This window comes from Erinaceus europaeus, chromosome 8 (genome assembly GCF_950295315.1).
Source record: "Erinaceus europaeus chromosome 8, mEriEur2.1, whole genome shotgun sequence".
NCBI lineage: Eukaryota > Metazoa > Chordata > Mammalia > Eulipotyphla > Erinaceidae > Erinaceus > Erinaceus europaeus.
Window position 1 is genome coordinate 1,816,944 of NC_080169.1, and position 17,982 is coordinate 1,834,925.

Here is a 17,982-nt window from a genome sequence, read left to right on the forward strand (position 1 = left end):
TCTCAATATTCAAAACACTCCCAAGTGTATCAGCATCCTGAGAGAAACTGAAGGTGCTAAATTCTGGCTTGCTGCAACAGAGCAGAAAATAGTATCTGAGCAGAAAAAATTCATTTGACAACAGAGTCAGACCAATTTTCTATGGGAAATCTAGAAGAAAAAAAAAAACAACCAAAAACCAGGAGGGTTGACATTTTTTTATACACGTCTGGTTTCACTCAACAACAGTTGACAGCAGCAATTAGTATTTATGTGAATAAATGGTAATTCTCACGACATCACTCAGATAGATGCCTTCCTGCACCAAAGGACTCTTTTCCAAGCAGGTATCAAGTTCTAGTGTGTGACTTTCAATGTCCTTCAGCCTCTCCGCTCTCCTCCCAAGCCTTCCTCCTATCTGAAATCTCTGATATTAGGCTGTCAGTATACAGTTGCGACTCTAAATGAAAAGAAAAAAAGGGCCCCGGTGGTGACACACCTGGTGAGCACACACATTACGGTGTGCAAGGACCCAGGTTCCCTGGCAGAGAGAAAGCTTCTGGAGTGGTGAAGCAGGGCTGCAGTGCTCTCTCTCTCTCTCCCTCTCTCTTTCACCCCCCTCTCAATTTCTCTCTGTTTTTATACAATAATAAATAAATAAATAAAATTTAAAAAGAATAAAATGTAATTAATGAACAGGAAATTATTTCCCGTGCCACTATGATTAGATTCTCGCTATCTTTTGGGTGCAATTATAAATACACAAAAGCTGTTATCACATTGATAAAAGGGATGTCGGAACGCAGTTATTCTGTCTATGCTAACACAGTCCATCACTGGCCTATGTGCATAGAATTAGCTTCTCAGAGCTTCGCTGTAGCATCACTGGTACTTGTAGACTAACAGAAAGCAGACACGCTGATCCAACCCCATTTTTTCTCCCTTCCCATTTCAAATGCACTGTGAGAATGTGACTAATGATATCTACAGACTTTCCTCATGTTCGGGAGCTATTCTCTGCCCTGATCCAGCCTTCAGACCCTATTCTCAACTCTAGCACCATCTCCCCAAATAGTACCTTTAGCCCAACTGCATGTTAGCTGTCAGGCTCAGGCAAAAATACTAAAGTCATGGGCCCCTAGGAACATACCTAAAATAGACTTCCTAGCTTCTATCCACCCTAAAATCCATATTTCCATCTGATCTATTCCTCCTTTGTGGTTCCTGTTCATTAAACAATTTGTCCTGATTTATACCTTACTGCTGCTTTTCAGCCTCCGAGTTGCAGATGCTACTATGACACCATCCTGCCCTCCTCAAGCAGACGACCTCACCCATGTGTCCTGAAACCTCACCTCTCCCAGACCCCTGCCCCACTAAGGAAAGATAGAAACAGGCTGGGGGATGAATCCAAGGGCCAACACCCATATCCAGCAGAGAAGCAATGACAGAAGCCAGACTCTCACCTTCTGCTCCCCATAAAGAATTTTGGTTCACACTCTCAGAGAGGAATAAAGAATAGGGAAGCTTCCAATGAAGGGGATAGGACATGCAACATAGGTGGTGGGAACTGTATGGAATTGTACCCCTGTTATCTTACAATTTTGTTTATCATTATTAGATCACTAATAAGAAATTTTAAAGAAAAGAAAATGATCCGAAACAAACAGCTCGAGCAGAGTCTTCAGGAAGCATGAGCTGCACTCCTCCTGAGGTCGTGTCTGTCTCTCACTGAGTGGCAGTACAGTCTTGGGGAAATACACTGAGTTCTTCACTAGGTTTGCCTTTCTGAATAATGACACTGTCAGCTCCTGGCTAAGAAGGGCATTGGTTAGTGGTCTTTGGGCAACATTTTCTGAAATGCTTATCTACATTAACTACAAATAGAAAGGAAAAGAGAGAAAGCAAAGGAGTAAAAAACTAAAAGAAAAAAGGAACAAAAATACTATGTAACTGTTGAATGGTTAACTCAGTTGTACACAAGAACCACAGAAAGGTACCAGGAAGTCAAAAGAGTTCTGGCTCTGGACACCCAGAATCTTTCTGAAAAATTTAGACAAAGTCCTCCAGTCTACAGAAAAATTCAGACTTAATCAATACTAAAGACTTAAGAATAAAAAATAAGTAAAATACATGCCATCAAACTATACATGAAAATGTAAATACTAAATGCAATGTGGAAACTAGGATTATAAAATAATAACTGATAATCACATTAAAATATTTTTTCAATTTTTTTATTATTGTTGTTGGATAGGACAGAGAGAAATGGAGAGAGGAGGGGAAGACAGAGAGGGGCAGAGAAAGACAGACACCTGCAGACCTGCTTCACCGCCTGTGAAGCGACTCCCCTGCAGGTGGGGAGCCGGGGGCTCGAACCAGGATTCTATGCCAGTCCTTGCACTTTGAGCCACCTGCGCTTAAACCGCTGTGTTACCGCCCGACTCCCCACATTAAAATCTTATCTTAATACAAACTGAGTGATGATAAAGAAATAAAAACACACACTGGGGCCAGGTGGTGGTGCACCTGGTTGAACGTACTCATTACAGCGATCAAGGACCCAGGTTCAAGCCCCTGGTCCCCACCTGCAGGGGGAAGCTTCACGAGTGGTGAAGCAGGGCTGCAGGTGTCTCTCTGCCTCTCTCTCTCTCTCTCTCTCTCTCTCTGTCATCACCTTCCCTTTTGATTTCTGGTTGTCTCTATCCAATAAATAAATAAAGATAGTAAATAAATAAGTACATAAATCTCACTGCAGTGCTCAGTATTTGCAGACAGGAATCCCTGCTAGCATCAGGGCAGATGTTGTTTTATATTTACATTGATAAAGATAATTCAATAGGAACACAGAACTAGTCTCTAAAGTAAAGTAAAAATGGAACCTAAAATATCTATAACACTGAAAGGTATCTGCAAAGCCGAGATTGAGTAAATAATTGAAAGTATTTTGTCAACTGAAGAACTGTTATCCTTCATGAAGTTATTATGTGTCCATAATAAAAGTGAAGGAGACAAATGACAGGGAAATGGGCCTTCTGAGCATCTGTTGTGAGAAAAAACTGGTGAAGCAAAAAAAAAAAAAAAAGCTTTCCAGCGAGATACTTGACAATATATATTATGATATTATGGACTTTAAATTTCTTCATCTACTTTGACAGAAATTTTAAGTCTAGAAATACATTCTAGATAAACAGTTCAATGGCTTTTGAGTGTTAATGTTCATAACACTGCTATATACAATGAATCAGCATTGAGACCAAAATTCTCAGTAAACAGAAATGATATAACTACTGTATCCCATATGACACATCCTATACAGTCAATATTTAAACATCATATTCAAAGAAAACTTTCTATCAAAACAAAATGTTTGAGAAACAAAGAAGCCAGAGGCAAGGCAATATACTGTGATCTCAATGCAGGAGGAACATTTTAATCATAGACATGCATAAGAAATCATTGCAACAAAATTCCTAGGACATATCAAGTTATAGAGGATATGTGATTTAAATTTTTCAAGTTACTCTTCAGAAACAAACTTAAAATGTTTAAATGTTGGATGAATATTGAGCAATGTTAATCAGACTTGCAAACTGTGATATCGACACAATATTTTGTTAATCATTTGTTTGGGAATAATGATATTCAGCTCTGAAAAAAATAAACATGATTTCGTTTTTCCTAACAATTATGGGATTTGTTCTAATTAACTTGGTGAATCAGACTAGTTAGTGAAAGCGAGATTTTTGATGCATTCACATCCATCAAACCTATGTTAAAGTGTCCTATGAGTGGCTGGATTTCTTGAAATCAGGGTCTTTGGGTAAACAAGAGTATCATGTGAAATACTCACTTGGGTGGTGAGTTTGTACTGGTTCCAAAACTATAAGCAAACTATTTCTGTATCCTTCTGAAATCACTTTAACATAGGTTTGCTTCACAGTATCGTAAGCTTTTAGGAGTATAGTTAGTTTCACCACCAAGTTCTTGTATCAACACACCAGTGGGAACTGTATACCATACTCCTCCCTTCCTAACTGCCTGTTTCATCAGGTAAGCACCCTATCTTTTCTATTAGTCAGTTTGGTTATATATAATTCTTTTAGTTTTCAAGCTGTTTCTATTCCCAGTAGTTGGCTTTCACGTTTTTATTTACTCCACTAAGCACAGTCACCGCACAATCTGATTTTTTAAACGTATCTTTATCTATTGATCCCACAGAGACAGCCAGCAGTAGTCAAGAGGGCAGGGGATGATAGAGAGGGAGAGAGACAACTGCAGCCCTGCTTCATCATTCGTGAAGCTTCCTCCTGCTGGTGGGGACTGGGGGCTCAAACCAGGGTCCTTGTGCGCTGTGACCAGCTGTGCCACCACCTGGCCTGGCCCCCTAATCTAATTTCTTAACACCAGTCAACCAGTCAGTGGCATCACTGAAAGGTGAGAAATATTCTAAAGTATTAGTTATTAGTTGGTACGTTTATCAGCATCTTGGTTTGACAATCAAGCCTCTTTGCCTCCTTTGCTTATTTTATTTATTGCCACCAGGGTTATCAAGGGAACTTGATGCCTGCATGGTTCCACTGTCCCTGGTGGCCATTTTCTTATAGAGAGCGACAGAGATAAGAGAGAGAGAGAGAGAGCAAGGAACAGAGAGAAGGAGACACCCGCAGCACTACTCCACTGCTTGTGAAGCTTCCCCTGCAGGTGGGGATAGAGGCTTGAACCTGGGACCCTGCACATGACAATGTGTATGCTCTGTCAGGTGAGTCACCACCCACTCACGTCTCCTGCCCACCTTTCCAAAATGATAGCTGCCCCTTTCCAAACACTCACCATATGTGGGCTCTGTTCACAGACTTTACATATGTCATTTCTATTTTTTACATCAGCTCCATAATGTATATCACCCTCTGCCAGGTGGTATTTTCCCAGAGAATCGACCTTTCTTTGCCAAGGAACGCAGTGCACACAGGGACTCAGTTTCCCTTTGCCCTGACAAAAGCCTGCTTTGCTAACCCTGCTCCCTTCCCACAAAGCACGTCCAGCCGGGCTCTGTGCCTCTGCCCATCACTTTCTCCTGTTTCCTCATTTCTGTGGGCAGTCCCTTCAGAGCTCAAGCCCAGCCTAGCAGACACCTTCAGTGCTGGGGCACAGAACACCTTCCTAAACATCGAAGGCAGGATTCTGGATGGGTCCTTTGTTTTCACCCTTCTCCAAAGCTTAAGGATTTCAGGATTCCTAATGTACTTAAAATGCTCTAGCATTTATTTACCTATTGGTTCCAAAGGGTGCTTATCTCCTAGAATAGAAGCTATTCAATGCTTCCCCCAGGCGATTAGTTTCCGAAGGCAATTTTAGTACTTAGGTAATTGCAAACAAATCATTCCAAAGCACCTCTTTAAATTGCATGTTGTCAGGAATTGAACTTTCAAGAGTGATGAGTGTAACTGATTATAAGAGAGTTAGCTCCCCCCCCCCCAGATGATGCAATAGCTGTGATGCTTGCAACAGCCTGGCGGCTGGGGGGAGGGGGGGGTGTCCTGTGAAGCAGTTGAATGGATTCTGAAAGGCTACTCTTAAAATATGGAAGATGCATTGGCTCCCTTCACCACTCAGGGTGCTACACCTGTCCTAAAACAATAAGGGTCTGATTGTGCCTTAAAGTACCTGAAATGCAGGGAGTCAGGCAGTAGTGCAACGGATTAAGCGCATGTGGTGCAAAGCGCAAGGACCAGCGTCAGGGTCCCAGTTAGAGCTCCCGGCTCCCCACCTGCAGGGGAGTCGCTTCACAGGCGGTGAAGCAGGTCTGCAGGTGTCTGTCTTTCTCTCCCCCTCTCTGTCTTCCCCTCCTCTCTCCATTTCTCTCTGTCCTATCCAGCAATGATGACATCAATAACAACAACAATCATAACTATAACAATAAAACAACAAAAGGGAATAAATAAATAGATATATAAAATATATTTTTAAAAAGTACCTGAAACACAGTACTGACAGCACAAGGAGAGAATGTGAGCACAGGACAGCTTGGCTGGCCTCCTGATTCACTCCCACAACGAAGTCTTGTCTCTCCCACACTCAGAATGCCACTCCATGCCTCCCCATACACGAGGGGCCACCACCAACCACCTCTCTTCTCATTAGTCGTGCATTCAAAGTGCAGGGTGCTGGTCTGGGAACAGGAAGTTCCACATCTGTTATGAGGGCCTGGGGTTCAAGGCTGGTTGGTTCAGATGCTTGAGTGCAAATTCAGTCAAGGAACTGAATTCTTATTCCTTCTGTGGAAGAAACTCCATAGGAGTCACCACCATCACACCTGCCCTTGAAAAAGACAAGCTCTGCAGTCAAAGGTGTCTGGTGCTCATCCTAGATTCCCCGCACAGAGCACGGAGCTCGGCACACAGAAGGCGCTAGGTAGCTGTGAGCAAAACTAGTCGGTTTTTGCTGAAGGCTCATTTGCACAAAACCCACTGGGATCAGACTTCTCACTGAGCTCCAGAAGTCACACATCTCTGTGCGTTTCCTGAGAACCAGGCAGCACAGCTTCACACCGCCACGCGTCACTAGCTAGACGAGAAGGCAGTGTGTGTGCTTAGCAGGCACGAGGAAAGGAGGGGCTTGCATATTTCAGTCTTTTTTTTTAAATTATGGTAGCAAGAGTCATCACTTTTCTGATCTGAACTTGATGATGTCTGATTCAACGTATCTCTGTTCACCTGTGAATACCTTCATCTCAAAAATACTAGTCTACTGGTGGCAGTAAATAGAGAGTAAAGAGAAACTGTGAAGACGGAAGGAAGCAAAAATGTGTACAAGAAAATCAAAGCTCAGGGGGCTGAGCGGTGGAGCACCTGGTTAAGTGCAAATATCACCAAGCACCAGGATCCGGGTTCAAACCCCCCATTCCTCACCTGTAGCCCCACTTCATGAGTGGTGAGGCAGGTCTGCAGGTGTCCTTCTCTCTCTCTCTCTTTCCCTCTCTCTGTCTCCCTATATTCTCTCAGTTTCTCTCTGCCCTATCTAATAAAATAAAATACAAAATTAAAAAAAGAAAAGAAAATCAAGGCTTCTCCTGTTCCAATATAATGGCTGAGAAGTCAGCCAGACTTTAAACCTGAGCCCTGTTCATCTCTGGCTTATGGTGTTGCAGGGGATTAAACCTGAGACTTCAAAGCCACAGGCTTGAGAGTCTCTTTGCATAACCGTTATGCTGCCTCCCCCACCCAGACTTTACTTAAATGAACAGAGTAATGCAGCACTTTAGACAGTGGTGTAGCCGATGACATGCAGGACAGTCAAACGTGAGGTCCTGGATTGGATGCTTGGCACTGTGTGTGTGTCAGAGAGATGCTCTGGTTCTCTCTCTCTCTTTTCCCATCATTAACAAAATAAGTACAAAGAAGGAATAAGGGCCTTTTAGTTGGTCTACATACCATTAAATGACAAGACAGTCTCTCAGAAACCAAGACATAAATATCTAACCTCTGTAAAATCTTGCCGACCAAGAAAATCGTAAGTGACTGTGCAGAGCAAAGGTTAAGGTGTGAGAAGATGAGCAGTCTATTCATTCTGTCATACACTGAGAACCAGACGCAGTGGAGGCCGGGCGGGAGAGCACACATTACCGAGCACAAGCCCCTGGGTTCAAGCCCCCGCTCTCCACCTGCAGGTGGAAGGCAGGTTTGCAGGTGTCTGTCTTGTTCTGCCTGTTTTCCCCAACTCTCTCAATTTCCCTCTTTTTTTTTCTTTTTTTTTTTGCCTCCAGCGTTATTGCTGGGGCTGTCTGCACCGTGAATCCACTGCTCCTAGAGGCTATTTGCCTCCTTTTGTTGCCCTTGTTGTTTATCATTGTTGTGGTGGTTATTATTATTGTTGTTGCTGATGTCATTCATTGTTGGATAGGACAGAGAGAAATGGAGAGAGGAGGGGAAGACAGAGAGGAGGAGAGAAAGACAGACACCTGCAGACCTGCTCCACCGCCTGTGAAGCGACTCCCCTGCAGGTGGGAAGCCGGGGGCTCGAACTGGGATCCTTATGCCGGTCCTTGCACTTCGCGCCACGTACACTTAACCCGCTGTGCTACAGCCCGACCTCCCAATTTCCCTCTCTCTTTTACAATAAAAATAGAAATAAATTTTTAAAAAGAAGAAAGAAAAGAAAACAACTGTCTGGAGTGATGGCTTTGTAGTTCCGGTCCCTCAGCAATAAGCCTGGTGACAGTTAAAGATCAGTTAGAATTTAAAAACCAGATGCAGTCGAGATCAAAATATGACACTACATGTTGAGATTGTGCTCCATGTGTCATCCCCATACATCAGGGGCAGCAAATCCAAGCTCCGCAAGTGGGTAGTGAGGGGTCTGGGCCGGTCTCCCCGAGATTCCCCAGGGGCACGTTACCTGTGGGGACCTTGGCCCGCCATCTTTCCCGGTTGATGTGCACCACCTCAGTCCACGTGCTTTTGAAGCTCTTGTAGTCAACGGGAACGACAGCGTTGCTGATGGGGGCGCTTCCTTCTGAGCCTGCGCTCCTGACCCCTGCTCGCTTCACTTCTCCGGAGTTGATACTGCTGAGGCTGCAGGGCAGAGACAGGAGACAAACAGGAGGGTGAGGCCCCAGCAGAGAGCTTAGCACTCAGGATGCTGTGGCTGTGGAAAGCCTGCATTTAGGGGTTTCTGACTACTCAACTTTAAACACGTGAAAGGTAGGAAATTCTGCATTTTTAGAAGGAAACAAATCAGTATTTCAGACTCTCCATTTTACTACTTTGCTGGTTTCCTTTAATTTCTTTTTTTTTTTTTTTTGCCTCCAGGGTTATTGCTGGGGCTCAGTGCCTGCATTATGAATCCATTGCTCCTGGAGGCCATTTTTCCCATTTTGTTGCCCTTGTTGTTGTGTTTGTTGTAGTTGTTACTCTTGTCATAGCTGTCGTCGTTATTGGATAGGACAGAGAGAAATGGAGAGAGGAGAGGAAGACAGAGAGGAGGAGAGAAAGATAGACTCCTGCAGACCTGCTTCATCTTCACCGCTTGCAAAGCAACCTTCTGCAGGTGGGGAGCCTGGGGCTCGAACCGGGATCCTTACACCGGCCCTTGCACTTTGCGTCACCTGCGCTTAACCTGCTGCGCTACCGCCTGACTCCCTCCTTTTAATTTCTTCCTTCCTTTCTTTCCCGGAGCACTGCTCAGCTCTGGCATATGGTGGTGCTGGGAACTGAACTTGTCTTTGGAGCCGAGGGCATTAAGAGTCTGAGGAACTAGCCAGGAAGCAACTAAATGAATAGAGAGCAGTCACCACATCCGAGCCGGCTGCAGAGCACAGGTAGTCCAGCTGCAACTCCTTTGCGCAAAAGAAAGACTTGGACATTTTGTCCTCAGGAGGAAATAAGGGCAAATGCCATTAAGAAATACCACAGCCATGCCCTCCCAAAGGAGAACCCTAGCAAGTCGCAGACGCTCCTATGATGTCATCCTAGCTTCTCTGGACAGAGGAACTCACCAATAGGTCCCAGAACCCCACCTCCCCAGAGCCCTGCCCCACTAGGGAAAGACAGTAATAGACTGGGAGGATGGATCCACCTGCCAACACCCAGGTCCAGCAGAGAAGCAATTATAGAAGCCAGAACTCCCACCTTCTACATTCCATAAAGAATTTTGGTCCATATTCCCAGAGGGATAAAGAATAGGGAAGCTTCCAATTGAGTGGATGGGGTACATGGAACTCTGGTGTTGGGAACTGTACCTCTGTTATCTTACAATTCTTTAAGCATTGTTAAATTACTAATAAAAAATAAATAATAAAAAAAAGAAGAGCCCTAGCAGTGCAGACAGGTTAGCCTGACCCCAGTCTTCAAGCATCCTCCCCCACTGACCTTGAACGCCTCTGACCAGTCCCGCCAGCTTGGGAGGACTCGTCAACAAGTGGGCTCACGATCTTCTCGGTCATGTCTGTGAGCACAGTGAACGTGGGCTCCACGATGAAGTCAATGAAACCTGGAAGGGAACAGCAGTTCTTCAGAAGGGTCACAGGTCAACCTGGGCCTCTGAGCGTTTCCACAGGGAGGCTGATGTGTCTGGTCTGTTAGAAATCACTTGCACTGGAGTGCCGTCTCCAATGATAAGCAAAGACACTGGGGAGTCGGGCAACAGTGCTGTGGGTTAAGGGCACATGGCGCAAAGCATCCCAGTTCGAGCCCCCTGCCTCACAGGTGAAGCAGGTCTGCAGGTGTCTGTCTTTCTCTCCCCCTCTCTGTCTCTCCTCCCCCATTTCTCTCTGTCCTATCTAACAAAGACATCAATAACAACAATAATAATAACGATAAGACAACAAGGGCAACAAAAGGAGATAAAAAAGCCTCCAGGAGCAGTGGATTCGTGGTGCAGGCACCGACCCCTGGCAATAATCCTGGAGGCAATCAATAAATAAATAAATAGAAAGAAAGAAAAGACTCTGACTGTACGGACTTAGTCTGATCCTTGATTTGAGCCTAGTGATTCAGTTGCATTTCTCCTACGTCATTTCCTTGTGGCTTTATTTATTTATTTATTTATTTTTAGCAATAGGTGTTTACATGTTTATCATCCTCTATGGAATAAACAGTACGTGAAAGACTTAAGATGTAAACCTCTCCCTTTGCCAGTCTTCAAGGAACTTTTAGGAGAGATGACAATGACCCCTGGCTTGTATGGAAAGGACCAAAGAAGAAGACCAAATACAGGCCCTGAGAGGCCCCCAAGAAAAAGCCAAATACAGGCCCTAAGAGGCCCCTAAGAAAGGACTAAATACAGGCCCTGAGAGGCCCCCAAGAAAGGACTAAATACAGGCCCTGAGAGGCCCCCAAGAAAGGACTAAATACAGGCCCTGAGAGGGTCATACAGGCAGGATACTTCCCTCTGACAGAGAGGCCTGTGCACACCTGAGCTGGCCCTATGGCAGAGAGTGTACAGCAAGGTGGAGGGCAGGGATCGGATCATGATATGTATGGGGAATGAGTGGGATTTAGGCTGTTGCTTACAGTCAGGATGAAAAGACTCGTGGTCATGACTCGGAGTGGAAAGTTCCTGGGCTTCAAGACGGAGCTTTGGAGGGTCACTGAAAGCTCCTAGAGGGATCGGCCAGCATTGTAATAAGATCTTTAAAAGGTATTTTGGAGAGAATGCTGAAAAGTGAGATCAGCCAGAAAGAGAAGGATGAAGAAGGGATGAACCTACTCATAGACAGAAGTTGAGAAATCAGAACAGAACGGAAAGTGCAAAGCAGACATGAACTAGAGTTGGTGTGCTGCATGAAAGTACAGGACTCTTGGGGTGGGGGGTGCTCAGGTCCTGGAATACGATGGCAGAAGAGGACCTGGGGGGTTAGATTGTTATGTGGAAAACTGAGAAATGTTACACATGAACCAAGTACTGTATTTAAATTTTTTTATTATTTATTTTCCCTTTTGTTGTTCTTGTTGTTTTATTGTTGTTGTAGTTATTATTATTGTTGTTGTTGATGTCGTCATTGTTGGATAGAGCAGAGAGAAATGGAGAGAGGAGGGGAAGACAGAGAGGGCGAGAGAAAGACAGACACCTGCAGACCTGCTTCACCGCCTGTGAAGTGACTCCCCTGCAAGTGGGGAGCCGGGGGCTCGAACCGGGATCCTTATGCCGGTCCTTGTGCTTGGCACCATGTGCGCTTAACCCGCTGCGCTACTGCCTGACCCCTCAACTACTGTCTTTTACTGTTGACTGCAAACCATTAATCCCTCCAATAAAGGGGAAAAATGTTGAAAAATGATATTTGGAGAAATTAATTTTGCAAGATATGAGAGAAATGAAAAGAACAAGAGGGTCTAAAGCTGAGAAAATCATTTTAGAAGCTGCTGCATGAGTTCAAAGGAAAGGGAAAGGATGCTAGAACCAGTGTCACCACTCCTAGAAGGGGGTGGATTTGCCGCTAGGAGAGCTCCTAAAATAGACTCCTAACTGCCTCCACAGGAAGACCCACACGAAGCAATTCCAACTGCTCTATCCCTACCTTTGCTTCCTGTTTATTAAACATTCTGTCGTGCTCTACATCAGACTGCTTTTCAGCCACCAAGTTGCAGATGCTGCCATGACACCATCCTGACTTGCCTGGGCACACGCCCTCACCCATGTGTCCTGGAGCCTCCCCTCCCCAGAGCCCTGCCCCACTAGGGACAGACAGACACAGGCTGGGGGTGTGGGTCCACCTGCCAACACCCATGTCCAGCGGAGAAGCAATGACAGAAGCCAGAACTCTCACCTTCTGCTCCCCATAAAGAATTTGGGCCCAGGCTCCCAGAGGGATAAAGAATAAGGAAGCTTCCAATGGAGGGGATGGGACAGGGAACTCTGGTGATGGGAACTGTGTGGAATTGTACCCCTCTTATTTTACAATCTTGTTCATCATTATTAAACCACTAATAAAAAATAAAAAGAAACAGGACTGGAAATTGGGAGAATAATCAGCTATGGAGCTGTGCTTTAGAAGACTGATATGATGTAGAGGTACTCCTGCCCTCTGGGACAGGTGATGATCACATCAACAGTGTAAACATAACCAGGTTTTTCTGTGACATGTCAAGAAAGTACATATGATCTGTGACTAATGGCAGTCATTCATTACACGGTCATGAACGGGAAAGTTGGGAGGGTATTAAGTATTAATTAATGAAAATACAGTGTTTGGAGATGTACAAATGCTGATTTGGTTTTCATAATGACTGGGGTGGAAGAAATCTCAGCACAAAGTTCAGAAAGGAAGCTGCAAGGACCCAGGTTCAAACCCCCCCATTGCCACCTTCAGGGGGTCGCTTCACAAGTGGTGGAGAAGGCCGCAGGCATCTCTATCTCCTCCTCCCCCAATTTCTATCTTTATCCAAAACAAATAAAGAAATAAAACAGTTTTTAAAAGGTCTGTCCTTTGGGATCCAGGTGGTGGCACACTTGCTTAAGTGTACATAGTATGTTGAGCAAGAACCCACACAAGGACCTGGGTTCGAGCCCTCACTCCCCACCTGCAGTAGAGATGCTTCATGAGCTGTGAAGCAGGTCTGCAGGTGTCTCTCGGTTTCCCTCCCTCTCTATCTCCTCCTCTCTCAATTTCTCTCTGTCCTATAGAATAATATAGGGGAAAATAGCCTCAGGGAATGGTGGATTCTTAGTGCCAAAAAAAAAAGAAAAGAAAAGAAAAAAAAAAAAGGTGAGGGGGTTCTGTTCTTTAACTGGCAAGGTGAGGATTATCCCAATCAAACAGAATACGTATCTCCTGGTAAGTAAACAGACAGGATAACCATATTTGCTGTTTCCCTGTCAGTATAGATTCAAGCTGAAACCAAAGTACTCGATGATGTGATGTTCACTACTGTTTTTCCAGCAAGCTAAACTCACCATGTCTAAACCAAAAGCTTTCCCTGCTTACAAACGTGAACATGGTTCAACCCCTACCCCAGACGACCGTGTCCACCTTGGCTTTGCATCCGGCCCAATCTGTAGCGTCTCCTGAGGCAAGCCCTCCTTGTGCAACCTTGGTGCCGACGGTCATCATCTCTCACTTTCAGGTGACGCCCAAACAGTTCCTTTGCCACTGGCCTGTGTCCATCCATCCAAAGGTAGCCCATGACAATGGGGAGATGACTGTGGTTGGCAGTGCTGTGACTAACCTTTGTTGATAGGCCAAGTGGCAGGTCAGCTTGAGCTCACAGGCCACAGCTTGCTATATCAGAGTCTAAAACAGTAATTTAAGGGCCAGAGAGTGCATGCCTTGGACGCATGTGGTTCCGAATTTGGTTTGATCCCAAGCACTGAATAAGGTAATAAAATGACAGTGGTGTTCTGGTGTCTGTCTCTCTGTCTCTCTCTCTCTCCCTCTCTCTCTCTCTCTCTCTCTCTCTCTCTCACACACACACACACACACACACACACAAGTTGAAAAGGATGATAAATTTTTATTGTATATTTATCTTACCTTATTTAAAATAGCTTTTTATACTTTTTTATTTATCTTATTACTTTGGGTAGAGGCAGAGGAATTGAGAGGAGAGGAGTAGACAGCATGGGAGAGGGGAGGGCACCTAAAACCCTGCTTCACTTCTCATGAAGCTCCCCTACCCCTGCAAGTAGGGACCTGGGGCTTGAACTAGGCTCCTTGCACACTGTAATATATGTAATCTACCAGGTGTGCCATCTCTGGCCTCAAAGCTATACTCTCATTCTCTCACTCTTTTTAAAAAAAAATTTATTTTCTTTACTTGTTGGATAGAGGCAGCTAGAATTGTGAGAGAAGCAGGTGACAGAGAGGGAGACAGACAGACAGACAGACGCCTGCAGCCCTGCTTCACCACTCGTGAAGGCTTTCCCCTGCAGGTGGGGACCAGGGGCTTGAACCCAGGTCCTTAAACATTGTAACATGTGCGCTTAACCAGGTGCACCAGCACCCAGGCCCTATATTCCCAATCTTTGCAGAAAAGTACATGCACATGCCACTCACTCACTCACTCACTCACTGTTTTCCACCAAAGCCTCAAGCAGGCAGGATTTCGTGGCTCCTGGGCCAGACTTTTTTGTTCAGACAGACAGGCAGAAAGAGAAGGAAAGACATAAAACTCCTGGAACTTCCCAGAGGCCTCATTATTCTTATGTGAGGCCAGGGCTCAAACGCGGGCCATGCACATGGCAAGGCACGTCCCATACCAAGTGAACTACTGTCAAGGGCAACAGACTGTAGCTCTAAGATAACAGACAATGCAGACCCGATTTTTCTTTTTCTCTTTAGTCTTATTAGTGACCAAATATTGATTTACAAAATCATAAGAGGACAGGGGTATAATCCCACACCATTCCCACCATCAGAGCTCTGTGTCCCCACTCCCTCCACTGGAAGCCACAGCAGTTCTACCAAGGTCATAGATACAGGTGGACTATAACTTCTCTAAGTATGTCTATATTTATATATACTTACCCATTCTTTCCTATGGTCCTGCCTTCTCTTCCTTTCTAAGTCACACTTATTCCTGTTACTACTTCTGAATGTCTTTCCTTTTTTCCTCTTCTCTCTCTGGGTCCTGATGAAGTTAGAGTACAAAGCCCTCTGGTCATCTTCCCCCTATCATACCCTCACCTCGGGGAGTGTGGACTAAAATTCTCTTTGGGGTGCAGAAGTGGGAGATCTGGCTTCTGTAATTGCTTCTCCTCTGGACATGGGCGTTGGCACAAGCCTGATTTTCTCACCAAACATTGCCCTCACTATATCCTACTCTGTCACAGGGACTGTCTGTAACTCCCTGATCGTAACAGACTGTTTTCAACTCCCTGCTCAGCATGCGCACTGACCTTTCCTCAGTGACAGTCAATCGCCGAGATACTGCCTGCTTATCTCTTAGGACTCACTCAAATATTTCCTCTCAACAAACGTTTCTGGGTCTAATAGTTATGCATTCTTTTCTGTGTGTCATCTCAAAACTCCAGTTAGCATGGTAATAGTCCAATAGATCTTGGGCCCTGTTACTAACTCAGTGTCTCCGAGAGCCATCACCAGGTAGAATTTGTCTGGTAGGAGGCCAGGTGGTGGCTCACCGAGTCCAGCACACACATTATAGTGCACATGCTGCAGTGCTCAAGTCCAGGTCCCCATCTGCAGCGGGAAGTTTCATAAGTGGTGAAACAGTACTGCAGGTATCTCTTTCTTTTTTCCCTTTTTAAAAAATCTTTATTTATTAGATAGAGATAGCCAGAAATTCAAAGGGTAGGGGAGACAGAGAGGAAGAGAAAAAGAGAGACACCTGCAACACTGCTTCACCACTCACAAAGCTTTGCCCTGCAGGTGAGAAGCAGGGGCTTGAACCCAGTGCCCTTGAGCATTATAACATGTGCACTCAACCAGCTGCACCACTGCCCGGCCCCAGTATCTCTTTCTATGCTTCTCTAGCTCCCTTTCCCTTCTCGGTTCTTCTCTGTCTCCATCCAAAAATAAATAAGTTTTTAAAAAAGTTTTTAAATGGCATTTCTGGAAATGGCATGATCCAGGAAACGGATCTATCCTGAACACAGGGATAGAGAAAAATCAATGAGTAATGTCATGGGAAGTCTTGGTTCTACCAGCAGAATGGAGAGACTGAAGAGAAAGAGGCTCCTTAATCAATGATTCCTGTCATCTCCTTAGTGATGCCAAGCACCCAGCCCTCTTTCTCTTGACGGAGAATGATGGAGAGAACAGAGAGGCCCTGCCTGCTGTTCAAGCGGATCAGCCGCATTCCAGGGAGAAAGTCAGGAACAGGGTTTCCATCAGCCAACCAGCAGAAGGCATGAGCAGACTGGAGCCCAGTCCTCAGGCCAGCCGCCACTGGGAGTCTGTGAGCTCACTTTTGAGAGACAGCTCTCTCTTTCTTGTTGGGTAGTATGCCAGCTCCCCCTGGCTTCTGCTTAACCATATGCCTATATAGGGATAGATTTAATCCCATTCAAAGCTTTGGTCTATTTACATAAATCACTTTTACATTTACATAAAGCACTCCAGGGCATTGGTGGTTCAGTGATAGGATTCTCGCCTGCTCTGCCCCCTCCTTGCCACACTCTGATTTTCACCAGTCACTTTTCTCTCCACCCTCTCTATGTCACATCCTGTTTCCACCCTACTTGGCAAGTATATATAAAGACAGCATTGTGAGTTTTAGGGCACCTTGAGTTTAGCTTAGCTCGGCTTAGATTGTGCTACGTCCTGCATGAATAAAGAGCTACTGCCTACAGCTCAACCATGAGTCCCTGGTCGTCTGTTACCCGCCCGTGAAGCTAGCCCGGCGAAAACAACATAGCCCACGCAAAACAACACTCTCTGCTTTTTTCTTCCTTTTAAAGGGTTGGTACACACGTACCTACTTGAGACTGGGCAACCATGGTTGACTTTCGGTCACACAGAGGAGAGAAAGGCAGCCCCAGCTCTGCTTCTCTGTCACCCTAAAAAAAAAAGAAGAGGTCACAATAAATTTATAACAGTAGGCTGAGCCACCCAGATTTTATAGAGCAACTTCAGCTTCCACCAAGGTCATTGGCTTTTCTGTTAATTATTACAATTACATTATGTAATAAATCCTTAGGGGACTTATGGCTCCTCTGCATGAAAGACACCGAGAGGCCAAAGCCCTCGAGGTCCGATCATTCCATCTGACTGCAAAGGACATGCTGTTGTACAGAAAGCCCCATCGGGCAGCAATAGGTCCCCTGAGGAAACCCAGGAAAACCAACGTGTCCTGTGGCTTCCAACCAATAATGCAGTCAAAATTCCTTGTGTTTCCAAGTGGTTCTGTGTTGACCTGCAGGCTTTTTGGAGCCACTGAGCCCCTCCCAGCCCCTCCCAAGTTCCAACTGGATTGACATGGACTGATTCTCCCAGTGCTGTTGAATGCTACATACAAAGGGGGCTAGTGGTTCTCAAATGACACATTCATGAGAACTAAATGGACTAGAATAAATATTGGCTGTGTTTACCGAGTTGAAGAATAGTAAAACACAGCCAATACATTTTCACATAGCTTATCGCCATAATGACCAAGTAGACTGAAAGACTAAGTCACAATGGAGATGATTTTTTAAAGACTCAATCCAATAGTTCAATGCTTTGACCACACTCAGAGCAAAATCTATCATTCTTCTTGAAGTCTGCAGTTGGACTGATTTCATCAGACAAGATTCTGCTCAGGTTAATAGCTTCTGACGTCTTACTGAATCTTGTATTTCTCCTACTGAGTTATAGAGTCATTTCATTGAAAGGTTACCATCATTTCAGTTTTATAATACATAGAATTTGGTGTAATAATCTCTACCTTGTTGAGTTACAGTGGATATTAAATGATAGCTGTATGTAAATGTAGAAAATAAACCACTTCCAAACTGGAGACCCCAAATATCATCTGCTACATTCTTACCTTTAGGTTCCTGATTATTAAACAGTTTGTTCTGCTTTATATATTAATGCTTTTCAGCCACCAAGTTTCAGATGCTACCATG

General features: G+C 44.8%; 1 protein-coding gene across 9 annotated transcripts in view; it reads right to left on the reverse strand.

Annotated features, from left to right (window-relative positions):
* Positions 1-17,982, reverse strand: part of PDE1C (phosphodiesterase 1C) — a 432,015-nt gene that overhangs the window by 83,589 nt on the left and 330,444 nt on the right. For all 9 annotated transcript variants that reach the window (XR_009551116.1, XR_009551115.1, XM_060195824.1 and 6 more), the window contains 3 exons: positions 16,851-16,932; positions 9,849-9,969; positions 8,377-8,552 (listed from right to left, as the gene is read on the reverse strand). Coding sequence is in view for 7 of the 9 variants with exons in the window: in XM_060195824.1 (XP_060051807.1) it covers positions 8,377-8,552; positions 9,849-9,969; positions 16,851-16,932 (379 nt within the window). In the remaining 2 variants the exon portion in view is untranslated. The remainder of the gene's footprint in view (positions 1-8,376; positions 8,553-9,848; positions 9,970-16,850; positions 16,933-17,982) is intronic.